General features: G+C 48.7%; 1 protein-coding gene across 3 annotated transcripts in view; it reads right to left on the bottom strand.

Moving 5' to 3' along the window:
- Positions 1-2967: 2967 nt before the first annotated feature.
- Positions 2968-20615, bottom strand: part of NCKIPSD (NCK interacting protein with SH3 domain) — a 103863-nt gene continuing 86215 nt past the window's right edge. For all 3 annotated transcript variants that reach the window (XM_075938842.2, XM_075938841.2, XM_075938843.2), the window contains 5 exons: positions 10623-10703; positions 9633-9761; positions 7367-7459; positions 5536-5708; positions 2968-4603 (listed from right to left, as the gene is read on the bottom strand). In XM_075938842.2, coding sequence (XP_075794957.1) covers positions 4400-4603; positions 5536-5708; positions 7367-7459; positions 9633-9761; positions 10623-10703 — 680 coding nt within the window. In that variant the 3' untranslated portion in view covers positions 2968-4399. The remainder of the gene's footprint in view (positions 4604-5535; positions 5709-7366; positions 7460-9632; positions 9762-10622; positions 10704-20615) is intronic.

The raw sequence follows: 20615 nt of genomic DNA, 5'->3' as shown, positions 1-20615 counted from the left end.
AGGGTTCCCATCCACCCGGAAACTCAATGACTGAGGGAAACTGCACAGCTCCTCGCCATCCTGGCTGGGGGCAGAGACACTCTCCCCGATGGCATCCTGTGCTCACGAAACGCCACAGGCAGATATCTTCTGCTCCTTCACTTCACAGATCTCCTGTGGTAGAAGGGTCAGGCTTTCCCAATCCCATTGTTCCTGTCCATTTTCTCCCACGTCACGAGAGGGGAGATCCCACACCTGGGCTCACAGAACTACAAGGCTACACAAAAGCTGTCCACCCACTCTTTTCATACAATGCCCTGGAAATCACTGATCAACCCGCTTTCTGTTCTCCGCACACTGCCGGATCTCACTCTTAGGAGGAGCAGAGTGACACCCATTGACAGACAAGCAGCTTTGCTGAAATGTGTAAAGGGCGGGTTATCAACAGCCAGCAACACAAGCTGCTTTGTTGAAATGTAAGTCCCGGGCCAGGTGACCCGTTTCATGATGTTTATGATCAACCTTTCATATTGCCAAATCCCTTCCCCACCCGCCCCAGCCAGAACCGCTGAGATCCAGGGAGCGCACAAAGGGATCCTTTGCCACAGAGAAGTTTGGGGCAACACAAGAATCCTTCAGCTCCGATCAATGTGAACAGCAGCTTTCATCACCCTGATCCTCAGACTGCCCCCATGCATGTGGCTGGAGCTCCCTAGCCCACATGGGGACCTGGTGCACACTATTCTCCAAGAGGTGCCAAAGCAGGTTTTGCTGGAGTCCTTGGCACAAGAGGAGACAGTGCTGAGAAGAGCTTCCTGCCCTAAAGTACAAACTCTCCTGCTGGGCCGAGCTCAGACAGCTCCTGACACGGAGAGAGAGCCTTGAATTCCAGCAGCCTGGCAGGGGACCAGGAGCCAGTAGGAGAAGTGGTCTCTAACAAGCTGATACCCAGAAACATTCTCCGCTGCGCCTGGAGCAGAAGTGTAGAGAGGAAATAGAGTGGCCTTGAGACACAGCAATATGGGGCGGGGCTTTGACAGGAGGCTCGTTGGGGAGCTGCTGACCCTCTTACTGCCTTCTATATGAGCTTCTCTTCTCGAATAAAGCCAGAGCTCAGTATCGCCCTGGCATGCATTGGGGAACCCGTGCTTGGGGGAAGCCCTCTCTTGTGCTGGCAACAGCGCAGGGCGTTTCACTGGGGAAGCTGCCCCACTGGGCTAAGTCTTTCCCGCCACACCTGCATACAGCCCCTGGGGATCTCTGGCTTAAGTTTGGTGGCTCAGGCCCTGCGAGGGGTCGAACAGCGAAGAGGCCATATTTTCCTGCCACTTTGTTTCCTTCATTCCGTTTCCAAGTACACCAGACGAGCTTCCTTGCATGTAGCATTTCCAAGGTTCAATAGGGACACTAACCAATCTTCCATTGCCATCTTCCTTGTTGGCCTGATTTTGACAGTCTTCTGGATGGGCGGCCCACAAGTTCAGAGCAAATGTTCGCGAAGTTAGAAGGCAAAACTTACCTATTTTCCTTAGCCTGGAATAGTCACCAGTGAGATGCCTGCAAGAAGCAATTCCAAGCACTTCATAGAGTGTAAACACTGAATACATTCTGATAAACGAATGCCTATCCTGAGCAAAATTAACATACAAGCAAGCTGGTCTGGTCTCCAGCTATGAGTTTGTCAGTTCTTAGGAAACGCCTGCAGCTTGGGCAAGAGCTGGCATCTGGCCTCCCACCACCATGGGGACTCACAGGCATCAGTGGCCAGACCAGGGCAGAGCCAGTGTAGCTCCACACCAGGGACTGCACGTGTCTCATCGCAGTGTTGCCTCCCTGCTCCCTACAGTTCCAAACTTTTTGCCCCTCTTGCCTGCTCCAGACACAGGCACCGTGGCACAGCCCCCATTGAGCAGGGACCTGATCTGGCTGCCACCAGTGGAGGAGGGTGTGAAGGCCTCTTCCTCTCTCGCTGTGACGCCCAGACCTACCACATGGCATGACTCAAGACGGCAACTGTCCCCCCCGCCCCCCAAGAAATAGTGCCCTTGGTGGGTTTTGTCTGAGAAGGGAGGCTGGCAGGCAAGCCCAATGCTCTGGGAAATTGTCCCCCCTCAGATGGGCTGAAACAGAAAGGAATTACCATAAGCCTAGAACAGCTGTCAGAGCCCGGCACTCCAAGTGCCAGCCAGAGTCCTACCTCCCAGGCAACTGACAGCTCTCACCAGAGCATTCAAAACACAGCCATCCTAGCAGGCCGTATTCTAACGCCCACCGTATCCCCACCTCCCTTTTATCTACCCCATGGGAAGGGCTGAGGCTCTGGGAACAGATACATAGCTAGCTTCAACAGCAGCAGCTTGATTCCATAGTGCTTAATGAAGACCCTTCAAATCTTGGGTGAAGCAGGCTGCCAAGTGAGGTGGAAGCTCTGCTGGAATTAGACTGAGGATGTCTGCACTGGAGGACGTGACCTGCACTAGCATTCAACTCAAACACTTAAGCTACCAGAGAGAGGAGAGTTTGCAGGCTGCTGAGTGCAACATGGTGAGCAGCACAAGGGGGCTGGAACAGAATGGCTGGTTGCTGCTGTCCATTCCAGGCTGGGCAGAGTCCTTTCACTGGAATCTCCTCCCCGAAGAATGGGAATGTTCCCATCTTTTACTCCTTTCTACTCAGAGGCCAGAGCAGTTCGCTTTCTCCATCCCTGCTTTCCCCACCCTTTGCTGGAGACTGGGGAGGGGAATTGGGTTTGGGCTTCCTGTATTTCCCCGCATGGAGCTCCCATTTCTGAAAGTCAGCCTGCATTATGGTAACTCTCACTAAAAGATGTGCAACCACATACTTTGTACTAACATGTAGTGAACACAATCAAGCACGGGGGCGAGCGGCTCATACCATTTTGCACTGCCTTTCCTCAGTCCCCACAAGAAGATACAAGAGTCTCAGACAGTAACCGGATGCAGCAGACAACAGAAGTGTTCTCAGGAGTCCAGCTTTTAAGACTGTTTTATTCCTTTGCAGGTTTACATTTATGTTAGTGATTAAGAAAATACAGCTCCCTTTGACCTTCAGACATTCTGATTGGGAAAATAGATTGGTTTCTATCAGGGTTGTCTGTTAGCTTTGGATCCTCTAACACTGATTTCATGACTCACCCCCTCTTTAGGCTGGAGGGCCACCACAAGATCCCTTTCTGGGCTTCACACCAACATCACACGTGGGGCCCAAGTCCTCACCACACAGACTTCAAGTTTTGCTCATCCAGCTGCTAACAAACCAACCAACAGCTGCCTAAGTGTTTCCAGTTTCATTTCTAACAGCCTCTACACAAAGCACCGCGAAGCCTGTGCAGAACAAGAGATTACAGACCCATGTCAGCCTGCGACCACGTCCGTAACACACAGATTAATCCTTTTCACTAGAGCCGAAGAGACGCTGGCCCTCCAAGCTTATGCACAAGCAAAGCTACTGGAGACCAGGCTCCAGCAAGCTTCAGGCTGCTGGCACATGGAGAAGAGGTACAGTGAAGCAGAACCAACTGCTACTAAGCTCAAGGCAAGAAATCCACAGGTTTTAAGAAGAGAACACCCCACGGGCTTAGCTACAATACACACCTCTGTGGTGCTCCAGAGGCTGGGAAGACATTAGGAGACATGCTGCAGCTTTCAGTTAGCAGGGCACACCTTAGTGCTGCATCTAGGCCAGATGCCTCTGCAAAAATAACACTGCCTGGACAACGGTTACTACTCTGCCAGCACAGTGAGACACTCCCAGTTAATCATCACTACGGGAAAAAGCAGCTGCTGGATGAGGCCGTTAGCACCCCAGGTGCTGGGCTGTCGCTCAGAGAGAAGCCAGGGGACAGGAGGAAGTGAAAGGCTCACTAGACGCAGTACTGGAGACGCAGCTAGCTAGCTCCTTTGCCAGGACTGCAGCACATTTGCACTAGCAGCAGAAAACAAAACAGATGTTACAAAGGCTTCTTCAAAACACTGGCCTACTCCACTTGGTAATGCAGGGAGAGATGTGTGCCGGGACAAGGGTCAACCAAGCTACAACCAAGGCTTTTTACTTTGGGACCTCAGACCCCAGCACTGCTAACCATCCAAAGCCAGCCAGCAGCCAGGTCAGGAAGTCCCTCACTCGCCCTCTGTGCCATCACAGAGCTGTTGGCTGATGAATGCCTTCAGCCCCAGTCAGACCGTGGCACTAGGGCCAATCGTCCTCTTCCTTCCATGCCCTTAAAATGCTTTCTGCTGGGGTGTTCTATCACTGACACTTCTGCAGGGCCTGCCTGAACCCTCGGCCTCACCCGGAGGAATAGAAAGTATAAGCAGGACTGGAAGGGGATGGGAAAAGTGTCAACATGAGACATTTTTGTTCCAAGTGGCTCTCTCTTCCAGTCCAAGCCAGTGGCCAGTTAGCTGGTGCCTGGCAAGATTTCTGGGAACTCCTTATACATTTCCCAGATGATCATTTTGTCCATTTGGCACTGCTGCCCCTCCTCTTCCTCAGCCAAAATGCGCTGCAAGGTACCCTGCAGGTCAGAGAGGCGATGCTGATGCTGCAGGTAGGGTGTGGAACGCATGATTGCATGCATCAGAGACAGATACTCCATCCTCAGCTGCGGGGGGGAGGGGGAGAAGAGAGAGAAACAATGCAATATTTAGAATGAGACATACAACCGTTGCGGCTTCCAAAAAGCATTGCACTGAACAGATGTTGCTGTGTTACCACCAAGAGCGAGACTCCAGCATAAGCACCTGCTTTTCCGTGGGACTCATTAGTATCTATGGCATCTCGGTGCTTTTCCCAGAGCAGCTTTCAACATTTACATCAACAGACCCCCATCATGTACTTCTAGTGAGGGGGCTAGAACCAGGAACACCCTTCCCCTTGGGAGTTCCCAGAGGGAAGGGGAAGCCACCAGTTACCCAGGTGGGGAGTGAACACAGCAAGTGGAAGTAGAAAAATGATTCTCATGGGTAAGTTCTTCCTACAGCTTTCTGAGAGTGGAGGGATGGGAAAATTTTCCTGCCTTTCCCCATTCACACATGATCCCGGCTTCCTGATCACCAGTCCCAAGGGCTAGAAAACCTCATCAGCAATGCAGGGGCTCTAAGATGATAGGAGAATGGGCAACAACTCTCTAAAAGGAGTGGTCAGTCAAGTACCCAGACTGTGTCATTCCTCCTGCTGTCACAAGGGCAGACTGGTCCTGCCACACGCTCCGGTCCTGTTGCCAGAGAGTGCAGCCCAGACTAGAGTTGTTGAGCTAGCAATGGGCCGGGGATCCCAAGGAGTGCCTGTGCGCTGTTTGGCCTAAGGCCAGCCTGCTGAGCAGGCTGAGGACAAGAAAGAAAAGGGACCCAGAAACCCCTGATTAGCCTACCCCAGGGCACCACCCATTACTCCTCTGCGCCATTCTGCTTCACTGCTAGAAACCTCCTCCTCCCTTTCCCACCATGGCTGCGGGGAGCAAGAGACCTCATCTTCCATTGCCCTGAGACGCCCTCTTCCGCCCCAGTCCCAGCCCTAGCCTCTCTGGTTCAGCACCTTGTCCCCAGGGGAGAGATCCGCAATCTGCCGCACAGTTATGTCGATCATCACCATCATGTCCGTGTGGTAGAAGATGTTTGCGGTATCCTTGCTGGCAAAGATGTCCTGAAGGAACTTCAGCACTGAATGCGGCGGCTGAGGCTGGTGCTTGAAGATGCAAACCGGATCATCTGGGGGCCAAGCCGGGGGAAGGGATGGAAGGCAGGTTAGTAGAGAAAAAATGGTCTGTGTTAAAATCTAGAGTCGGCATTTGTTCAAGTCCTCCAGCCACCTTTTGGGGTAAATCTCTGCACCAGGACAGAGCCAGGATTTTACCTCCATGTGCCTTACTGAGGACATTTCCCGGAGGTAGCACGGCAACTCCAAAGCGCTAGTTCAGACACTGTGCCGTGCCTGGGAGAGCACCGGCAAGCAGTGTGCCTAAGGCAGGGCTGCATAATTGGGATGAGGGCTCTGCAGGGCACTGGGCTAAGATCAAACTCATCCGTTAGTCTGAGTATTGATCATTATTTGTGTTTCATTAAAACATCCCAGGGAAAGCTCATTACTTCAGCACCACCCAGCACCCCACAGAACTTGCTGGTCTCCCTGAACAGCCACCCTCATTTCCTTCTCCCTGGTTTATTAATTTTGGTACAAACCCCCCTCAACATCCTGCTGAGCTTGTATTGGAAATGAGCTTTCACCATGGAGACCAGGCTAATCACCTACCCAGAAGCAAGAAAATAATAAAAGCCTCAACGTTTAAATAGGCCAGCCGCATCTCCGCTCTCTTCAGAGCAAAATCTTCTCACACCCCCACTTCTGAAGTGACTCTGGGCCCTCTCCTCTGCCAAAGGGGAAGAAGGAAGCTAGACTAAGTCTCACCAAAAGGTATAAACTCCTGTTGGTTTTTGCAGCTGCTCAGGGTGAGGTGGTCGCCTTGGGCAATGGGGCAGTGAAAGAGTTAAGCAAAGGCTTTGGAAGAAAGTCAGGTGGACAGCATGGGGGCCGTCCGCAGTCTGACTGATGCTGTCCAAAGACCACGATTTACAACCCGGAAATGAACTGAAGCCAGAATAAAGAACTGCAAGTATCAGACACAGGACGGGTTATTTAACAGTATGTCAGCAAAGCAAAGCAACAGGGCCCCTGTGCCTCAGAAGGTATTAAAAGGCACAGTGCAGTGGCAGATCAAGGGGTAGGAATACTTGACATTGAGCAGACTGGGAGCTGAGCTCTGTGGGTTTCTAATGACTGGCGTTACAAATGCAACAGGTTTAACACTATGCTGGTGTGGGAAAGGCTGTGGTCCTGCAAGGAGGAATACTTGGCTCCCAGGGCAGCAATCGCACTGCTGAATAGTTCCTGCTGGGGGATGCTCCTGGCTGGTGAGTGGGGGGGACACCCCTGAACCCTGCGCATGCACACTTGTAACCAACTGATCTTGGCTGGAATGGACTTTTGCCTACAGTTGTCAATTAAAACCGAACCCTGCCAAGCCAAGCCAAGCCAAGCCATTCCAAGAAAAGCTGCACTAATTCCAGCTGCTGTAGTCAGAGGGGACCGGCTTGCAAGAGAACATCAGTCCAGCTGCCATTATTAGCTACTTAGCAGGTGTCATCACCGGGGCTTTATTTCAGACAGTTTCTTCCTCAGGAATGCAGCGCTGCCCACTTCACACTGAGACTTGTACGAGAGCAGCACGCCAGACTGGAGCCAGGAGCTCATCTGCCAGCCGCCCCCTCTCTCTGACCTCTCAATGATATCAGCCTCATCTCGCTAGTTCGGCGCTTCCATTAGCCTTTCCCACCCGCTGAGGATGTAATAAAGTTGCAGAGACACTCACCTCCCCTGTTCAGTAGCAGCAGCACCTTTTCCGTGAAGGTCTTGACGTTGGAGTGCTTGCTCACTGTCGTCATGATCACATTGTGCTCTGGAACTGAGAGATGAAACAGGCTCACTAGCCAGGACCCATCTCTTTGCAACAGATTTCAGGTTGGCGTAAGGGAGCGACAAAGGAAGAGAAACAAAGTGCTACACCTGTCTTCATGCCACTGACCTGGGAAACTGGGGTGTGCACAGAACGACTGTGGTGCTCAGAATGAGAATGCCAGGCAATGTCTTCCAAACTGAATGCACAACTGCTTTGGAATTGACACTGTCCATGCCTGGTGAGCTGGCTTGCTGCTGTCTCCCATGCAGGGGAACAGAGAAGCCTTTGCAAGATTCTGCAAGACTTTCTCTTCTGAAACATCATCACTTTCATTCTGCTTTAGATTCAGCACCAAAAGCCAGAGGACTCTCCCCTCCCGCACTACACCTGGTCAGCAATGCCCATGGTAGGCTGTCACCTTTTCAGACCTCATAAGTAAATGAGGGCTGGGCATGTGTTCATGTAACACTCCCCAAAGGAAAAGCCAGATGCTGATGACGTTCACCACATTAATTGCCCTAAAGCCTTGGCTTGGTGCAAGAGCTGTTCTCTGAGGCAGAATGAGCAACTCTTGATAGGAGATAATAGATTAGAGGAATATGTACATTTTTGCAAGAATAGATGGTTAATCCTAGCATCCTGACCAAATTCTCACTTGAGTTAAATTGCTTGCATAAGATTTCATTTGAATACAGATTTATTTGTCTCTTACTGCTCTGAACCATTGGGTGGAAACTGCTCAAGTGTTTGTGTGAGGGACAGGGATCCCTGTCTATATTGCTTAGGGTGTAAAGTACTTCAGGATTCTTCAGGTTGAAAGGAGTTAGTCTATTAACAGATCCTAAGAAAGTTTTAACTACCTTTGTGAAGGGCTGATACTCTGGAGGCTTGGGAATAAATATTCAACCTACTAATAAGGAGCCTGAACATCATTTAGCAAGTTCTCAGAACAGGAGTACAAGCCATTCTGTTCTCAGCTTTTCCTGACTCTCCAGGTGGGCAATAATCTCCCAGAAATGCATCACCCATCATGTGTTACTGCCTAATTACAGAAGCCAGCAAATGCACTGGGAAACAGTAAGAAAGGCTAATGAATGCAAACAACAGAGAGCGTACGTAATCAGACTCTGCGCAATAAACTTTCATACAAAATTAGAAACAAATAAGTCCTACTGGAATATTAACAAAACAGAACACAAAATACTGGGTGAACTGTTGGATATGTCCCAGTTGCTTTAGCCTTCCTGTCCATAAGGTCAAGGAAAGGGGCATTGTACAGAACAGCAGCAAGGAAACAACCAAAGACAATTACAATGTAGCAACAGGGGATCTTGTATATTCAGGATTAACAAGCAGAATCCAAGACTAGGCCCTAATGTTACACTTCCATCTTCTAATGATTACGGACACCAAACCCTTTGCAAATAGCAGCAGCTGGGACAGTTAAGCTTCTTTCCACAAGACTAGATCTTCTGCTTATTCTTAAGGAGTTCAACATGGTAGGCATGATGAAGGATCAAGAAATCCAGGAGAAAGTGATGCCTAGCAAAATATGTTTATGAGCTTGACCCTAATGTATCTATGTTTAATGAGATTCGGGAGGCACAGCCAGGGATAAGTAGCAGCTCTGCCAATAGCCCGAAGAAGAGAGGAGATTAGTAGTTGTGCAATTATATGGATACATACACTGAAGCAGTCTGTCTCCCACCTCATATGTTCCTGTGAAGTTAACCTATGCAAGTGCATGGCATGATATAAAACCCCACCAAAATAACTGACTAAAAGAGTAGAGAAAATTATGTGGGCTTGGCCCGGCCCAAGGGGCTAACTGGTTTGTGACCAGCTCTTGTTCAGTTGGTTGTATTTTCATCTGGAATCACAGGTGGGGTTGCATTCCCTGACTCCACTGTAAGCAGAGGCCAGGTAATGGAGGAGTTGGGGAGCGTGTTTTCTCTCTCACGCGCATGCCTGAAGACATTTCCCTTAGTGGGCAATTCAAATCACCACCTGCCCCCAAAGGCATTCTCTCTCTAGGTCCTGGCTCAATGCTCACAATGGAAGGCTTGGCAGGAAGAGGGAATAAAGGGAAGTTAGCACAGTGCACCCTGAGATCAAGAGACCCCTCCTTCGCCCCACCGGAATCCTGTGAAAGTAGGAAAAGGACTGTACCACCACTGACCTGGAATGTGGAGATTAAAGGCCAGGAGGACATTAATAAATAGGTCAGGCAGCTGTTCTGTGGTGTCTGAGGGCAGCCCATCTTCAATCACATCCAACAGGAACTGGACGAACTGCGAATTGAGCTGCTCTGTATGGGAGGAGAAAGGGGCTTTCAGTCTCTGTGCTGATCAAACGCACGGTCCTCCCCGACGCAAGACATCACCTGCTTCTTTTACACAAACAGGCACAAATCAGCGGCAATTTCAGCCACTCAGGAGGCAACACTCTGGACACTGGATGGCCTGCAGTGGGGGCCTTTGTGGAAGGAGATGAACAACAGTGCTGGGAGCCATTATGCTGAATAAAAGCACTCTCAAATTCTACGCTAGTGACTGTGCCAGCAGCACACCTACCAAGCACTGGGGTAAGAAGGGATTTATATTCTTCCCCAGTTCTTTAAACTATTTAAAATTAATCCAAATCATTAGTAATTACCTAGCTAATAGGCAAGTGCAGCAGCCCATGCAAACAAGACCACCTACAGGAAATAATCACAGGGTTATACTAGGAGAGGAATACGTGTTGCTGAAAGCTTGGAGAGCATCGTTCTGTGCTTCCCATTTCACTGACTCCAGAGATCATGCACCTTTATTATGGAGTCTAGTGAACAGGCTAAGGAGACTCCCACACAAACCTCTCTACCAGAAGCTACATCTCTCAGGGACGTGGTGAATCCCTCCTATTCCTGTAGTGTACGTCCCTCTGAAGCCATGCCACTGTAGCATTTAAAGGGCTGACAACTCCTTAGGCTTCTTGGCAATGGTGGGCCAACAATTCTCCTATGTTGTGCTGGTGCAAAATTGGGAGAGGGAGTAGAGAAGTGTAGGAGGTTTCTTTCTCTTTCCTCCCATGTATGCCCGTAGCCCTCTGGAGAGCTCTTGGCCATCAGGAGACCACCTGCAAGAGGCCTAGGTAGTGGCTTTCCCTCTGCAATGCATTCAGTTCTTACCATAATGATGATATGGCAGTGGCTCTCCCATAGAGAATATCATAGCCAGCACCAGTGCAGAATAGCACATCTTTTGATGGTCTGCAAGATAAAATCATAAATCCGGCCATTAATACTCCCAAGCATGCCAAGTATCTGCCCTCTGGTTCAAGGTGAGAAATTATTTAAGACATATTGGCAATTCCTCCCTTCCTCTAGGAGGAATCTCAGGTGTGATGCCTAGAAAAGACATCCAGACAATTCATGATGGTGAAGCTGAGGGGCATGTCAGGACTGGTGACATGCTGCAAGACACACGTGTGTCTAATGTTACATGAATCTGACTGCATCCCTTTTTACACTCTTCATATGCCACTGATCATATTCCAGTGTACTCTGAGGGACCAGAGTCACGTCTTCCTATGTCTTTGAGAGCACCCAGCACAACAAGCTTGGATCCTAAAGGAGGCCAGTGGGTATTGCAATGATAAATACATCTGTTAATGGCTCAGTGAGATTATTCAGGAAATCTAGATTCAGTTCCCACTTCAGTTGCCGTATTTAATTTCCCAACACCCATTATTAAAAAAACAAACTAACAAGCAGCATGAGGGGTTTTTTTTTCTTCCTTGCAACTCTCCTAGTGTACCTCAGATCTGACTTACACCACCTACATTAGTTTAATCCAGTTCTTTCATTCTCACAAGCACATGGCTAGTTCTGCCAGGACTCTTCTGTTCTGACATATACTGCGCCTGCTATTCTAATCTTGGACGCCTTGTGAGCATGAGGTCCAGTACCAATCACGAGTTAACACATATGGCATCTCTACATCAGAACCTGCAAGAAAGAGACTTAAAAGATGAGTGATCCTGTAGCACCTTAGAGACTAACAAAAATATAGATTAGACAAAAAGCTCATAAAAGGTAGTCAGGGTTAAGAGGAGGAAACCCATTTTTATCTATGACTCAAGGTAGGATTTGGACCCACATCTGTAGAGAAGACAGACCATTGAATTTGGAAAATACAGTGTGTGGTGGGTGTGGGTGTTGGAAGGGGAGGGCAAAGGGTGTTTGATGGGCAGAGGTTTCCTTTGATACATTTTATTTCTATAGAAACTATGTAATTTATCCAGCTCTGGAGGACATACTCCTGAACTATACCAACACACCAGCTAAGTGCTCCAATGGAAACAGAAGAGGCAAAAGTAATAGAGTGGGAATGAACATGGCAGACAAGTGTTTTCAGTCCATTTGAGGATCATAACCAACATTCTTGGTTTTTCCTCGGGAGGCTCTTAGCAAACATGACAGATGAATAATTAAAGTCTCCTAAGCCATCCCTGGACACCTCCAACAATTTATATAAACAAACAAGAAAAGCACCCATCCTTCTAGCTATCTTTAAATACTCCCTGCTTCAATTGTTAATGTCACAGCTAGTTTTCTTTGCTATTGTATCTGCATTCTTCTGTTTCCATAGCTCAGCTCTGTCTAAGTTTGTTTAAAGTCACCTGAGACTCCAGCACACAAAGCTCAAGACTCAAGGTGTGCATTCTGCTGGCTTTCCAGGATACGCTTCTCTTATGTATCAATCTGTCCCATAGCCTGCAAATCTAGCACAATTTGCACTGGCAGTAGCTATACATGAATGCTCCACAGAATCCCAACCACTGCCTTTCCTGAATCTTAATTAGCTGGTGTGCTTCAGAAGGGGTTTATAGAAGAACCACATGACAGCACATATGTCAAAATGAAATACAGTATATCTATCCCCTCAATTCCAGATGGAGATTTTAGCAAGTGGAGCGTTAATGTTTGTGCTATGCTTTGGAAGTGCAGAGTACAAGATAAAGGCTAACTATTCTGTTCAGTTACTCTATTCTGTTCACTACCTGATAGTGGTTGGATCATTTATACATCAGATATAAAACGAAACACAGAAGAAAAACAGACCCTAACAGGTTGGGCAGGAAGATCCTTTTTACTCTTTGAAAGTGTAGATTCGTTAAAAAGTTTTTCTATCCAACATGTATTTCCATAACAATATCACGTTTATTACAAGAGGCACGGTCTCTAATTCATTTCTAAAGTACATCACTTAACATGCCCCCACTCCGTCCTTCCAGCTCTAAACTAGGGATGTTTAATATTGGTTAACTATTTTTAGTTCCTGGGGGTGAAGCCAGCAGTCACTGCACTCTGGCTCCACTCCAGAGAAGCCCCCATACCACTAATACAGAGGCAGCAGCGTGGGGTGCCAGGCGGGAGCTGATCTATGAGGGGAGCTAGTTTAAAAACCAGCTCCCCTTGTGGACCAGCTGCCTGCCGCCCTGCACTTCTGCCTCTGATAGAGAGGCAGCAGTGCGAGGTGGCAGCAGCCCCTGTCCGGGGGAAGTGGAGGTTTGAGCTCCCAGACCCAGCATGAGTCAGAAGTGAGCCGGGCTGCTGGCCAGACTGCTAAAAAAAGTTTACCTGGGGGGGGGGGGGGGGGGAGAGAAAGGGGGTTGAGAGGAAGAATGCATGTAGTCTATAGCATTAATCTCAAAGCTTTTCCTTATTGACTACACTACTACATCCCTACTCTAAACATGCCAGCAGCAAAGGGTCTTGTGCCAAACAGAGGTTGCTCTTGCATCCAGACTATCAGTGCTGTATCTTACTGCCACTGGAATGGACTGAAACCTGGAGAGCACTTTATTTTAGTGCAGTAACTGTACGATGAGAAGATGATGCCAATGAACCACTGTGACGTAGTGGGGGTACTTGCTGGGCTGTGGTGACCTCTGCTGTCTGGAGCAAGACCCAGCAGGGAAAACCTCACTAGGCAGAGGTAGTGCCAAACTTGTTGAACCAGTGGCCAGACACCCCCTATGGAGAGGAACAAAAGGAAGGTGGAATGCTGCCCTGGCTGGGGGGCAGGGCTTGGAGAGGGTTTGTGAGTTCCGGTCTGGAAGGCAGAGGATAAGGAGCTGGGGAGGGGTCTGGGACTCCCCTATCTCAAGGGGGGGGCACTGAGGCCTCTTAGCCCCAGTTCCTGTAACCAGATTACATCTGTGCTGCGCTGTGCTGGAGGAGCAATAAACCACCCTCAATTCCACTGGCTGGTGCAGTCTGTTTGTGCCATTTCGGGGTGCAGGAGACGGGGAACCCCCAACGCGCCGTCACAACCACGTAGTCTAATACTCCTGAAAAGCATTCCGTATGAACAGTCTCTTACACCCAGACTGAATCTAGTTGCAGTCTGGAGTCAAAGAAAGCAACACAATTACACTCAAGCAGCTTGCCCAGAAATTTTCAGATTTTAAACTCCTTGGGTAGAGGCTGTCTAGGTCAAACTATTTAGTCTCTCAACACAAAATTGAGGAATGTTCATTAATATTCTGAAAAACAAAATTCAGAATTAATCTGTGAAACTCTCTGCTACAAGATATAACTGAGGCCAGAGCTTACTTTACATTTTAAAAGAGGTCTGGACATTTGTATGAATAATGGGAACATGTCATGGAGGCGATGCCAGGGGGGTGGGGATTGGGGAGTGTGGTGTGTGCGCGCGCACCAAGTGTCTCCCCAGATTAGCCTGTGGGGAGCAGGGAGAGTCTCACTACCCTCCTCTCCCTGTCCCCTCATCCCCTACATGCAGGCACACTTGGCTGCTCTCCTTGTCCTTGGCAGCTGGGTGTGAAACAAGGCAGAGACGCTTCTGCCTTAAAGAGCCTGGCTGGTGGTTCACTCATGTACTTACACCCTCACCGCCCAGCTAGGCTCTTTCAGGCAGAAGCAGCTCCACCACTCCCTGCCCAGCCTCCAAGAACAAGGGGAGAAGCAGAACTTGCTGGGGGGGAGGGAAGGGAGGAAGTGCAGGAAAAGCCCCCACACCAGGTAATCTGTGGCCCTGGGCTGGGCACAGGGCAGGAGCGGTTGCTGGGCAGGGGAGAAAGGTTGGGCAGCCATGCGTCTTTCCCTTTATAGCTGGTGACAGCTCCTTGCCCCATATAGGGAGGCACCAGTCACCTATTCTCATTAGCCGAAGTTGTGAACAAATTTTGTATCACAACTGTCCAGTTGTAATTGTCTTACCTGCTCTGCTCAACCATCTGGTGGGGGCCTTTGGCATGGGAAATACACTGGACCCTGCCTATGTTTCTTCTTAGGCTCTGGTTTGTGCTTGAGCATTGAACGCAATGCTGGGACATGAATAAATGCCGACCTTAGAGCAGGGTAATCCCACTACAGATGCAAGTAGATGATTTATCATCAGGCTGGTGTTTTGGGGCATTCCAGCCCCTTCGAGATACTGGATACTCATTGTATCCTCTGCACTGCCAGCACTGTGTTGAACTAAGGCAATAATTAATCATGATTTTTTTTTTTTAGGACCGTACCAATGGATGGAAGGGAAAAAATACCATTAATACAATTCTTGTGGAAGAATACACGACTAATGCAGCTGAGGGGCTCTCCTAACAGGAGATGGCACATAACCCGCTCAAGTGGTTGCTGGGGCAATAAGGCCTGCTAGTGAATTCCTGTCACACATTTCTCAAACTCGCCCAAGTTTCTTGAAGGTCTTAACAGCGCCCACCTCTCCCCACCTCAAAATGCAACGAAGGAAAAGCCGGGCAGGGTAGGTGCTTAATTTGTAATGAAAGAGCTGCTAGGGCAGTTTTTTCATCACTGACAGAGCAAGAGGTGCTGGGGCTATGAAATGCCAAGCCCAGAGATGGGGGCAGGGAGGCAGCGGATTGTCTCCCAAGCGCAATTGAAAAGATCTGACAGTAGAGTTGTGTGTATATTGAACTGCAACAGGGGACGGTAATGATTACAGAGACTGACCATCTGTTTTCCTTAGAATTGTTTGGGTTAATTCTGCCTCGCTGTGTCTTATTATAAGCCCTTCTAACAACACACTGATAGATCTGCAAGCCAGCAGGAAAATGACGGTCCAGGAGCAATAAAACCAAAGCATCTGCCAGAAGACCTGGATAGCAGCCAACATGCCTGTATCAACCCCAGGGTAAAGTGCCTTCTCATCAAAGGCGTCCGGGATCCATGCAGAGAGCTTGAGCCTCAAGTGTTCATCTGTAGCTAGTGAGGCGGGCCCCCATGGAACTCCTGCAGCCAGCTTTACTTCCCCAGTTGCGTGAGGCTTGGCATGGATTGCTCTGGCCCCTACCATCCACAAAAGGGATTAGATATTCTCAATGTCAGACAATGGAGGAGCTGATAGGCCCAAATTAAGCTTAAGTCACTTCACGATTCAAGGTCACTGAATTCAAGAGGCTGTTTGCAGTTGGCTCTCTGGGACAGGAACTCAGTGTATAGCTCCGAATGGCATGTGGATACTTGTAAGGCACCACAAATCTGTGTCTGGGGGGGAAGGGGAATAGATACCCTGCAGGTTTGCCAGGGGCAAGAATACTGGCCTGTATTATCACTTTTTACCACCCACTTTCTCTGCCCGGCTGTTTAAATGAACCGCCTATTGAAGTGAATGGAACCTCAGCACACACAGGGTGTTTGGGCAGCACAGGCAATAGACACCTGATGAGCTGCATCTGGCACACACAGCACACAATCCAGCCATGAGTTTGTATAGCTGCCCCAGCTAAAAGCATTCTCTGCTTTCTGCCACACAAGCAAGGGAAGGTGCAACATGAACACTCCCTATAGGCAGAATGGGAGCTTGCCCTGATGTGTTTTCTCTGGTACTAGATTTAAGTTTTATTCATGCTAATGTTTGAAGTCAGGTTAATGTTATACAAGTCAAAAAGGAAGGCACTGGGCACCTGGAATCAAGCTTGGCATATGAGAAATTGCAAGTACCAGTTACACGGTTCACAAGATATATAACCAGCATTGTCCCAGATAGGGGTGAGAGTTCTCAGGGATCAGAGAACCGGTATTCTTGGGTATGACACTCTATAGTGCAGACAGAGTCAAGTCAGCGGCAGTGAAATGGGATAGGTATATGGGTGTAGTGTGTTCCTTGATCTGTGGGTGCCTTTAGAAAGATATGGTCAGGGAAGGAAGTGTGTTATTTCCCTGGCCGCGTCTCACTGAAGGTCTCGTTCACTCGTCCTAGTGCCGTCAGTGACCCGTGATGTGCTGTGTGTAAATGTCTCTAGACTGTATGATGGCATCAGACACCATCAGCTGCTTCATGAGCCGGGCATTGCACTGACTGACTCCGCACACTCGCAGCAGCGGCTCATTGTGGAGCACCCCATGCGCCCAGAGCTCCCACGATCAGGGTGTGGATCTGGACCTTGTAGCTTGGGCGCCAAAGGTGTTGGCTAACAGGGTGCATTTTTTCCCCCCACCATCTGAATGGATCCAAAGGCTCACGCTGGTAGAATGCAACTACAGTTTGAAGACATCAGGTGATGGTTAGGGAGGAAGGAGACACTGAGAATGCGTCCGAGTCCAGATCTCTAGACTTGGGCTTGCGGGGCTCACGCTTTGCCGCTAAAAGCAGCGGTGTTAGCGCTTGTTTCCCAGACTTCGGAACTTGAGCTCCAGCTTGAGGCACAACATCTGTACTGTTTTCAGTGCCACAGAGTGGACCCCAGCTCAGCGACACTGGAATCTGAAACAGCACAGACATCTCCTTGGAGGCTGCAGGGCAGGAATCCAACAGGAGAACATGAAGCTGTTTCAGTCTCCACTGAGGTGCTTTGCTGTAGCTCAGTACTGAAGACCAATTAGAGGAGCCACAGAGACCCTGGAAAAAGCGTCCTTTCACAGTGTCCCCTCCGGCCAGTTAACAAGCAATGCCATGGTGCTCCACAGGACAGGAGGCCAGTCTCCCTTTGCTGCACGGAGAGCGGCTGAATGCTGCAGCCTGTTCAAGCGCGGTGCAGCACTGCCCCGGCACAAACACACCTGCCTGGAGACAAACTTTATGAATTAGTGGTGGATGCAAAAGAAATTTTGTTTTTAGATGGCAGCAAACCAGCAGTAGCTTTGACCTGGAAACAAGCCCCCTGCTACAGCAAACAGAGCTCCAGCTCCAAGCATCTCTCCTTCAGGCAGAAAGAAACACAATGAGTCATATGTGCTGTATGTGACTGATAAGCCAATGGAATATAAAGAGAAAGTTTATATGGTATAAGCATAACGACCTGAGTCCTTGCCTTATGATTCCCATATGGCCTGTGCTGCCCCAAGTTTCAAGCATTTTTCAATCATTCCCCTTTTGAAATGCATAATGTCAGAGTCTAAGCACAGAGGAGTGCAAAGGGCACTGCATTAGGCTCAGCCCTCATTCACCAAGTTCTCAACAGATTCCAAGGCCAGAAGGAAGCATTATAATCATCTAGCTGACTCCTCTATAACACAGGCCAGAAAACGTTGCCAAAATAATTCCTAGAGTGGATCTTTCAGAAAAACAACCAGTCTGAATTTGTCTCACTTCATCTTCCTGCCACTGGACCATTCAGCCACCAAATGAGCCATATCGATCCTTTCCATTACACAGTGTGCACGGCTAGTACGGGCAGGCGGTCAGCTAGAGACATGGTTAAATTCCAGGATCCCAGCTCTCAGAGGCAGCCTACTGGAATTTACTTAGCTCCAGGGAAATGCGTCTGATGGTCTTCATTCCAAACTGAAGGATAATCTTATTAGTCCCTTTGGAAACCTTGGCGCTCACTCGGAGGACAACAGGTCACGCTTCTGGCAGGTTTCACAACCAGCTGAGATGTGCCCAAGAATTTAAAGTTTTGCCCAAACATCTCCTTGCATGATAGACTTCAAGCCAGGGTACCTGTGCAAGAAGGGGAGACTGACTCATTCACTGAGTCGAAAACTACTCCATAGGCTATCACTGCGTATTAACACTACAGAAAACTGCAAGGGGCACAGGTTGGGCTTGAGGTATTAATAATGGAAGAGACTTTCACTTCATGACTGGTTCGAATTTAGCCCAAGTGGACAATGACTAAAAGCTACCACCAACTGACAGGCTGTTCAGTGAGCCCCCATTTCAAGTGAGGCAGTGGGTTCTCTATCCAGTTTCTAACAGGCTAAGTATCAATGTTAAACCAAAAAACACTGCAACTGACATTAGATGGCCACCTGGCAGTTCAGTAGAACAGTGGTCTCCAACCTTTACACACCCAAGATAATTTTTTAAATGACAGAACAAGCCAAGATCTACCCCATCCCTTCCCATAAGACTCTACCCCTTACTTGAAGCCCCACCCTCCCTCTCTATTCTCCTCATCTCCATCACTTGCCATCCCCAACCCTTATACTGCTGCTTCCCCCCCCCCCCAATTCTTCTGTAGGAAGAGGTTTTTCCAACATTTGGCCTGTCTAGACTGGCCCAAATATCAGAAAAACCCCTTCTTTTGGACGGGAAGAGAGATTTAAAATGATGTGTTTACTGCACGCCGGCCACACGGCTTTGCATCTCAAGCTGCTCTAAGTCACAGGCCTACAGTCTTCCACACACAAACATACCAGCTACTATGCTAATTTTACTTTATAAAGGTCAGGCCCTTAATTTCCTAAATGCGAGCAGCTCCGCCCCAGTAGAACAAGCTAGGAATCACCATCTCACTGAAAGCCCCAAATTTAAGGGAATGAACTGAACATGTTGTGACAACCAGCAGCTGCCAGTCAAGGATTCACAGGGCAAGCTAGGTCTCTGACCCTTCCACAGCTTCTCATAAGTGCACTCTTCTTCGGATTGGTCTACTCTTCATAATTAGACTGACCAAGCTCCTTTGCTCAGGGTTGTGCAAAAGGTCATGTTCTATTCGATATACTTAGGTCGACATAACCCCTAGTGTAGATATAGCTGAGAAAAACACCTCTTTCAGATGCATTACACATTAATTTTAAAAGCCTGTGTTAATGTAGAAAGCATCTACTCTTGACTGACAGATACAGAGACTGCAGTGTAAACATACACCACAATAGGCTGTGGGCCTCCACTTCGCTCATGGGGACCCCTACGGCCCTCCTACTCTGATCCCTGGCATCAAGGGGCATTTCTCTCAATGGCTCCTTAGCTTGGCACTCAGAGAAATTGAATTAAAATCTATACCCAGGAATCTTACCTCTTTCGTCCCTGGTAAGTCTCACTTAATATTGGATTAGGAGATTGCCTGCATGCTGCCAGATTTGATTAAGTCAGACAGCATCTTCCTTCCTGCCTGCCCAGTGGAATGCAGGAGACCCACATTAGAGAGGACTCCCCCTCTGCAGACAGCAAGTTACTAACATGAGCCCCTCAACTCTCTCAAGTCCCAGTAACCCAGCCGGTTTCCATGGGATATTGCTCTTTCCCCAAGATCAGGCAGGTGAAAGACTATGGGGTCAGAAACATCATCTCCCATCCCTATGCCAAACCAGGAATGGCTTGGTTGAGACAAGGTGAGTGAGGACCAATTGCTATGATCTGGCTGTGAGGCTCCATTTTTTCTCCATGGCAGGCTCCACTCGTTTGCTGACTGTTCTTAATAGCCCAGTTATCCATCCCAGGCATAGTTAAATGACACCCTCCCCCAGCCCTCAGATTGCCTATTCCTTGCTGTCAGAGACTCTCTCCAGATAGACTTTAAACCAGTCACAAAAATAACATTTTCTAAGAATATTGCATAAGCCTTCTATATTCTCCACACCTTCCACTGAAGACAAGGCAAATGGAATATAGGCTGATTCCACAGTGGTGTGAGAGGAACAGGAAGTCCAGATATAGCCTGTTGACTTGCTAAGGCAGAGGACAGTGGTACAGTGACCAGAGTATTGGATAGCACAGAAAGCCGTTTACCATTTAAGGAACTGACTAGCATTGCTACTGCTTCTCATCACAAAATGTCACAGCTTTTCAGAGCTAATTGCTCTTTCTTTTTAGTCCTAGTAGAATCCAGAGATAGCAAAGTTACTGAAGGCTACGATAAGCAAATTAACCACTTCACGGACACTCCAGGCTCTGGTAACTGGCACTCTGATCTCCTACTCTTGTCATTAGTGTTGAACCTCTGCGCTTGGCCCCTGGCAACT

Source organism: Pelodiscus sinensis, chromosome 11 (assembly GCF_052426305.1).
Source record: "Pelodiscus sinensis isolate ZL-2025 chromosome 11, ASM5242630v1, whole genome shotgun sequence".
Lineage (NCBI taxonomy): Eukaryota > Metazoa > Chordata > Testudines > Trionychidae > Pelodiscus > Pelodiscus sinensis.
The sequence above is the reverse complement of the archived record's forward strand: the minus strand, read 5'-3'. Positions and strand labels throughout refer to the sequence as shown.